Genomic DNA, 8,299 nt, shown 5'->3' with positions numbered 1-8,299 from the left:
TCTTTTAAAAAAAGGAATGAAAGAAGTAAGCAGGGGGCTGATGGAGAATAAAAGTTGAGGGGAACCCACTTTACATAAAGTGGTCAGGGAAGATTTTTAAGCTGAAACTTAAGGAAGTGGAGAGAACTAGCTGTGAGAAGAGGTGCAGGAGGGGAAGTGAGGGTCGGTAGCCACAGGACTGCCAAGAGTGCAAGGCCCTCGGTTGGTTAAATGCTCCACCAGATTCTAGGAACTGAAAGACTAGTGTGTTTGGAGTGTAGTGAGACAGAAGTATGGCAGGATGGAGCGGGAGAGGGAGAAGAGGCAGATTAAATAATACCTTTTAGGCCCTATTCAAGAATTTGCATTTTACTCGAAGTGCAAAACACAGGCAGAAAGAAGCATGAACATGCTCTGATTCAAGTTTTAAGAAGATAATGGTCAGATCACCCAGGAGGGGGAATACTGGTTGAGAAACTTGTGGTTTTGGACAGAGAAAGACAGCCTGGACTAAGAAGGTTCACTCTAATTTTCTTTTCCTTGGACTCTGTCTCTTCCTTTGTGAAGTGCAAGCAGAGAAACAGATCAGCAAACAATTATTCCCCAGTGCCAAGTATAAATAAGACTGTCTCTGGACTCCTCTTGCTTTGTGTAAAGATTTGAAACATTTTCAAGGTTGATGGTGTTTTCTACTCCTTTCCACCAACCTACTTCCCCCAACCTAAGGTTTCACACTCTATCAGGAACTGCCATCTGTGGCCTTTGATACACTGAACCAATTAGTGGCTTTTAAGCCACTGCACCATAAACAGTATTTGTTGTCTGCCAAGTTTGTTGGCAACTGGAGTAGGTGGGGTGGAATCTGGATGGACTCAATCTGTTGAAGATTAGTTTTTTTTTTTTTTTTTTTTTCCTTCTGCAGGGCCATAGGATTTATCTGCCAACAAAACTAAACTTGAGTGTAAGGGATCAGACTGAGGAGCCTTATTAACCTTAAATTCTATTCTCTTATCTAATACCTTTAAGTTTTTCAGTAACTCCATGTGGGTATTGATGAACTATCCTTCACTTAAGACATGGCAACGTAATTCAGCTGATATGCTTAAAAGCTTCTTCAACATTCAGAGGCTGATGGCAATATGTGAAAAAGGTTCTAGTTAAAAAAAAAATGAGTCAATATTTTCGGTCAGTTTAAAAACATAGGTAACATTATAAAAGCAGCCCCAGAGAGATCCCTTGTCCCTTCCGCCACATAAGGACACAGTGAAAAGACAGGGTGAACCAGGCAACTGGTCCTCACCAGACACAACTTGACCCTGTACTTCCTAGACTCCAGAACTGTAAGAAATAAATTCCTGTTGTTTGTAAACATGTTAGATACACATGACACCTGACTACTTAGAGAGTAACAGCAGGACTTTCTTAAGGCATCATCTGTTTAGCCAAAGAAAAGTCAGTTACACTGTTACACAATCTGTTCAGTAGTCTAGTAACTTTGCACTTGATTTTTGTCTACTTGTAAAAATTCATTTGGTCACTAATGTATACAGATCCAATTAAGATTGAATATAGGGACTTCCTTGGTGGCCCAGTGGTTGGGACTTCACCTTCTAACTAGGGGGTACAATCCCTGGTGGGGGAGCTAAGATCCCGCATGCCTCCTGGCTAAAAACCCAAAACATAAAACAGAAGCAATACTGTAACAAATTCAATACTCTAAAAATGGTCCACATCAAAAACATCTTAAAAAAAATTGTAAATTTAAGCAGCTTTCTTCTCCCTCCCCCTCACCCCCCCAAAAAAGTCCATCTTCCAATATAATATACCTTCTTAACCTCTAGTTAGGGGTGAAGAAACATTGTAAAAAATTGTTACATTCTTTCCTGAATCAGTGATTTAAACATGAAGGAAGGCAGATCTGTCTACCAAGATTTACTTTATGCTATCATGCTATTCATAATAGCACTTATCCAGCTATGTTTGAGAGTAAATCTTGAAGGAAATACCAACTCTTGTCTGCTGAGTATGCAGACCTGTCACAGGCTGAAAACACAGGTTGTCAAGGCCTTTAGGAAAATTACCTTTATAGAAGGCCTGTATAGGGTCTACTCTCTGGTTGAGAACACAAGCCACTGCTTACACCTCACCCAGAGCTGGAGATGCCAAATAGAATCCTAAAAAAAGGTGTGTGTGTGTTTGGAGGGCCGGGCGGTCAGTGGTAGAGGGAGTGGAAGGCAAACAGGGACTCTTTCCTGCTACACTCATGGCGTAAACCGATGCACATACTGGTCAGCTATTTTTACAGCTGGTTTAAGTTATAGCCCTCAGTAGGCTCAGACCTGCTTCCAATCAAATCTGGCCTTCCCCTTTATGCGAAGGGTAACTTTTTAAAAGGAAGATTTTTTTGTTCGTTTTTTAAAAGTCTTCTAAATTTCCTAAGGCTGCACAAGGGGCAATGCATCAAGCAAGGACGACATAGGGCGGGAAGTAAGAGAAAACAGTGATTTCTGAATTCCTTAAAATATGTTGGGTCCTTTTTCCTTCAGGAAAGGGAGGCAGGATAGAAAGAAAAGCAAGAGAAGTTGCAAAAGACCAGCCTAGGCGCGCCGTAGGTGCGCAGGGGGCTGAGCCGCAGCCAGGGTCAGGTCACATGGCGTCAGCTCCGGGTCTGCGGGGCCCGGGGCGGCCGCTCGCTGTCCTGGCCCAAAGTCCAAGGGCGGCGGCAAGGCTCCCGCTGGGCGGCGGGAGTAACGAACTGGACAGCTGCCTCCCGGCCGCAAGCACGCTCCCGCCCCAGCCCTCGGAGGCCAGGGCGCGACCGCCTCCGCTCCCAACCACGGCGGCAGTCCGCCGCGTGGAGAGCCGGATTCCGCAAGGGGCACGGCCCGCCCTCTTCTCGCGAGAGGTAGGAAAAGAGGAAGGTTGGGCTGGCGACGGGGATCTAGCCAATGAGCGAGCGGGAAGGGCGTGATCGACGGCCTCCTCTGAGCCCCGCCCCGGCTGCAGAGGCCCCAGTCGCCGCCCGCCTCTCCTTCTCTCCCTTCTTGCACTCCCTTCCCTCCCCGCCCCGCTCTTCTCTTTCCGTCTGAGGTGGCGGCCGGCTCCCTCCTCGCCAGCTCCGTTTTCCCTCTGCTCCCGCTTCCCTTTTCCCTTGTGCCCGGGCCCGGCCTGAGCGCTTCCTCCGCCTCCTCAGGGTGGCCGCCTAGCTCCCGACCCCTAGAGTACTGCGCCTTTTCTTTTCTCTGGTCTTCCGTCCGCGCCCGGCCCCGCCATGAATGAGGAGTACGACGTGATAGTGCTGGGCACCGGCCTGACGGTGAGGCCCGGCGGGGAGGGGCGGGGGTCCCGGGGCCGGGGGCCGGGGTTCAGGGTCGGGAGAGGGCTGGCCGCACGCCTTGCTCAGCCCCCTTTTCCCCATCCCCGCGGGCCGCGCCGCGCCTCGCCTCCGAGGGTCTCCGGGTGGGGCCGGTTTCCGCCGCGGTCTCGGGCCGCGCTCTGGAGCGGAGGCGGGTCGGGCCTGCGGCGGGGCCTGCGGGCCGGGCGGCGCATCGGGACGGGGAGGAGACACCGGGGGATGGAAAGCCCGGTCCGGCAGGTGCCTGGGCGGGTTGTGACGGCCGAGTAAGAGTAGGTGGGAAACGAGAGTCCGCTCTGCTGCAGCAGAGGCCGGAAAAGCCCGGATTGGTGTATTGATGCGTCTTCCTTACGGGTTGATGGCCTCTCGCGATTGGAAACAGAAAAGCAGCCGGCGGAGTGGGGGAGGGTGGAGGCCAATCACAGTGGCATTTCCTACTTAGACTTCAGCCTCTACTACTAGTCGGTGTCGGTGACGAGTCACTGGATAATCACTGTTTGGTAGGTAATTAAGTTCAATGAACTTACATTTTTGGAGAAAATTAGATTTCATACTCCTGCCCCACTCCAGGTGAGAAGCATTATCCTTTTCTTTTAACCACCCTCCCATCCCACTTGAGCAACTGTAGAATGGAAATGAGTTTTCTCAAAATTTGTCTAGTCCATTCTCACCTGGCCTTTGCCATCTTTTACTTTTGTGTGGTCTGTCCTTGCCTACATTGTCTCTTCTGGAGGCTTTCCCCTGAGAAAGAGGTTGGTGATAGGGTGCTAGAGGCCAGGTTCTCTATTACTGCATGGTGTGCGTAATACCATGGTAAATTTATTTTCCTGGCTGTCTGCTTAGAGAACTTTAGATAATATTCTGCAAATAATACAGGCAGATGTTTTACTTCTTTTTGTGCTTTTAAAGGAAAATGAAGACTATTCATCTTGCAAAAGAATTCCATTTGAAGAGAGGACCATTTCCGTTATCAAAAGTTTTTTGGAAATTTGAAATTCTGACATTGGACTGCTTTGTTTTAAAAGATGAATACTGATTTTGATCTTGCGTATCCCATATAAACTGATCTCAAAGTCCGGAGTCATTTAATGTAAACCACTACGAATTTGTTGAAATGCATTGTAATCTCTCAAGATGGAATTAACATTTCTTTCAGCTAACACTCCAGAGTAACTATTTTAGATTTCTCTGGACAAGAGAAAACTGTCAAACTTGCATTTGGCCAGTTTTTTAGGAAAAGATTGTTGGGAACTAGAATGGCACTTTTCTGGCATGTCATTTTTCTATTTATGGTGATTTATGGTGATTGTTGGATAATACTCATTTCTGAATGCTTCATTATGTTTCAGCAGTCCAGAAAAAGAAATGGGACTGGCTAGGAAATAGTACCGAATAGATGAGATTGTTTACCTAGAAAGCTATTTAGTCATTTTGAATGTGAGGTATTGGGTTGAATTTCTTTTTTGATGGTGAGTTGGAAGACTGTTGGATGCCTAAATGAATAGCCTACCCACTGCAGGGTGTTTTTTTTTCATTTTCTAAGTGCTTAATTGGGATTCTGAGCTGAGCTTATTAGTTTGTGGTGGATTTTGCCCACTGGAATGGGCACTGTTGTTGCCAGCATATTGTAAGAGCTAGTTAGTTCCACTGTTTTTCTACGGTTATTGCTGGTCTTTCAGATTTGCTCTTGATTAGGGCAGTTAAACACGGACAAATAAGTGCAAATCCTTTCTCATGCAGGTTTCTATATGCCTAATTCGGAAGTATCACTTTGTCTCAAAGAGGGCACAGGCTTATTGCATAACAACCAAGTTAAGATAATGCACCTTATTTAAATTTTCATTTGGATCAATTGTGACCGTTTTGGTGAATGATAGATGCATACTTAACTAGTAATCAGATACATTTCTGCTGTCATTTATTATTTTATTTATTTTTGGCTGCATTGGGTCTTCGTTGCTGCACGCCGGCTTTCTCTAATTGTGGCGGGGCGGGGCTACTCTTCCTTGCGGCACACGGGCTTCAGTAGTTGTGGCACGTGGGCTTCAGTAGGTGTGGCTCGCGGGCTCTAGAGCGCAGGCTCAGTAGTTGTGGCGCACGGGCTTAGTTGCTCCGCGGCATGTGGGGTCTTTCCAGACCAGGGCTCAAACCCGTGTCCCTTGCGTTGGCAGGTGGATTCTTAACCATTGCGCTACCACGGAAGTCCCGGGATGATTTTTTTTTTTTTTTTTTCTGGACGCGGGCCTCTCACTGTTGTGGCCTCTCCCGTTGCGGAGCACAGGCTCCGGACGCGCAGACTCAGCGGCCATGGCTCACGGGCCCAGCCGCTCCGCGGCATGTGGGATCTTCCCGGACCGGGGCACGAACCCGTGTCCCCTGCATCGGCAGGCGGACTCTCAACCACTGCGCCACCAGGGAAGCCCCCCGGGATGATTTTGATAGTGATAAAATCTTATACCCTCATTTTTAGTGATACAGGGACTTTGATTACTTAAATGAAGAGATCACCAAAGTTAAAAAGCCTCAAATTATAATTAACTTTGAGTAATTGGTGTGAACATACCATTTACTTTTCTTAATTTTTGATTTATAAATATTTAGTGCCTGAGATTTAAGAACCTAAAAACAGGTGTGTGCTATCAGTTGTGGGTACCAAATACTGCATGATGCCTGTGTGTCAGTGCATTTTTTAGTGCGATTAACTTGTTACTTTTAATATAAAGTGTAAGGAAATGTTGGGGTTTCTCTGTGTTGCCTAATGTTGTCACTGTTTTGTATCGATTGTTACATCTAAAATAAGGTCATAATAGTGCACAAATATTGATAGTAACTTTGATAAAGAAGGCATAAAACAATTTAGTGTAAACTAGAGCAAAATCTTCATTCTGTCTAGGAGAAATGGAATATTTCATATAATTGAGTTCTTCAAGGAAGTGAGGGCTATCCCTTTAAACCATAACTTTTAGATAAAAACCTTTCAAATGGTATCACAACTTCTTTAACAGACTAAGGAACATAGTTAATGTACTGATAACAAAGATTTCACATCAGGAGGATTAATTACTGTTATGCTATAACATAATGAAGCCATTGAGACCTAGGGAGCTTTGTAGGAACTTTGGCCTCCTTACTAAGTCCTCTTAGACTGCTCAGCTTTGGGAGTTAGTTCTACCGTCTACTTTTCATTTTTTCCTCTTTGCTTACTTTGGTTAGGCTGGTGACTGTCGACAGCCTCTGACCACTTAATTTGCTGTTTCTGATTGACTTTGGGCTTGGCAATAAATTCATGAGTCTTCTTAGAAATAGTAATAAATAATAAAATAAGGGTAACTAGCTCCACAGCTGCTTGTGCTTCCGAGCAGTATTTTGTTTTGTTTTGTGCTGCATGGTAATTTTCGTAAGGAGTTTTGAATCGAAAAGGACACTTTAGTGATATCTAACCAGATTATTCTCAGCAGTATTTGTTTAAAACATTGTTTTATATCCCAGCCATACTTTTCCTCCTTTCTCTTTATTAAAATTTTGCGACTTCAAAGAGGAGTTTTTGTACCGCATTTAAAAATCTTGAATTGCCTTTTATATTTACTCCTTGACAATCCTTGCCATTGCTATTTGAGTTCTATGGACAAACAACTTTCTGTCCACTGCAGTAGTGATCATAGGACCAATGTGTTCAAATGTCTTATTTTTGGAAGGTATAAATACTGTGTAGGCAGTTTGTATTTTAAATCAGCCTTAAGCATACTGGTCCAGTAGAGTAGAAGTAAAATCAGACATATTTCAGCATTTCGAGGTAGTAGTGAGACATTTGGTTGTGAAGACCGCTAGGTAAACGTTTGGCTCGCATACGTGATACCCTGCAGTTACCCTTATGTCCCCTCTCACAGTACCTGATTAAAGACTTAATGGAGTAATGGCCTACTCAGTTTCAGTTACCTGTGACTGTTGTGCTCGATTATGGGCAATAAAAAGGCAAACACACCTGTCTGTGAGTAGCTTCTTCTCATGTGGGGGTAACTATAATATGAGTTAATATGAGAAAGTACTAAGTGCCATAAGGGAATTCACACATGTGGGAATTCAGATAGGGGAATCAGAAAAACCTGCATAAAGAAGGAGTTATTGAAGTTGGCTTTTAAAAATAATTGATAAGCAGGGTAGGGGGAAGGGGGTATTAGATGAAGGTAATCAAAAGGAACAAACTTAAGCTATAAGATAAGTACTAGGGATGTAATGTACAACATGATAAAGATAATGAACACTGCTGTATGTTATGAATGAAAGTTAAGAGCGTAAATCACAAGGAAAAATGTATTTTTTCCATTTCTTTAATGTTGTATCTATGTGAGATGATGGATGTTAACTAAACCTATGGTAATCATTTCATGTTGTATGTAAATCAAATCATTATGCTGTACACCTTAAGTCTTTACCGTGCTGTATGTCAATTATATCTCAATAAAACTGAAAAAGTTTAAAAAAATATTGGTAAGTTTTGAACATGAGGAGGAATGATTTTCTAGGCAGAGAGAGCAGTGTAAGTCAGTATTAAGAAAAGGATATATATATTTAGGGGATAGGGAGTTTATTTAGTGTGAAACAGAAGGTATGAAGAGGTGTAATGGAAACAGTGTTGGAAAGAAGGTATATCACCAAGGATGCTGAAGATAGTAGGTTAAGAAGTTTGAATTTTATCTTCTAGGCCAACGAGAGAGGGTTTTGAGCAGGAATGATCTAATTAGAGCCAAATTTCAAGAAAAGTTATCCTTGACAGCTTTTAATGAGATGCATTAGAGGGACAGAGACATTTAAAGAAACACTTATTCTGCTGAAAACTAACTTCCACTTTTATTGTTATTGCTGTAAGACGTATACCACTGAGATTAAATGATTTAAAAGTTTTCTAGCTAATATATTTTCTAGATAAGTATAAAGACACTTTTCTTTAAGATGACTTATTAGGTA

General features: G+C 43.8%; 1 protein-coding gene across 2 annotated transcripts in view; it reads left to right on the top strand.

Annotated features, from left to right (window-relative positions):
• Window positions 1–3,022: 3,022 nt before the first annotated feature.
• The window catches only part of GDI2 (GDP dissociation inhibitor 2), a 44,613-nt gene continuing 39,336 nt past the window's right edge, over window positions 3,023–8,299 (top strand). For both annotated transcript variants that reach the window (XM_019933214.3, XM_019933215.3), the window contains exon 1: window positions 3,023–3,295. In XM_019933214.3, coding sequence (XP_019788773.1) covers window positions 3,251–3,295 — 45 coding nt within the window. In that variant the 5' untranslated portion in view covers window positions 3,023–3,250. The remainder of the gene's footprint in view (window positions 3,296–8,299) is intronic.

Source organism: Tursiops truncatus, chromosome 2 (genome assembly GCF_011762595.2).
Source record: "Tursiops truncatus isolate mTurTru1 chromosome 2, mTurTru1.mat.Y, whole genome shotgun sequence".
Classification (NCBI taxonomy): domain Eukaryota; kingdom Metazoa; phylum Chordata; class Mammalia; order Artiodactyla; family Delphinidae; genus Tursiops; species Tursiops truncatus.
This window is presented reverse-complemented; position numbering and strand designations above follow the sequence as displayed.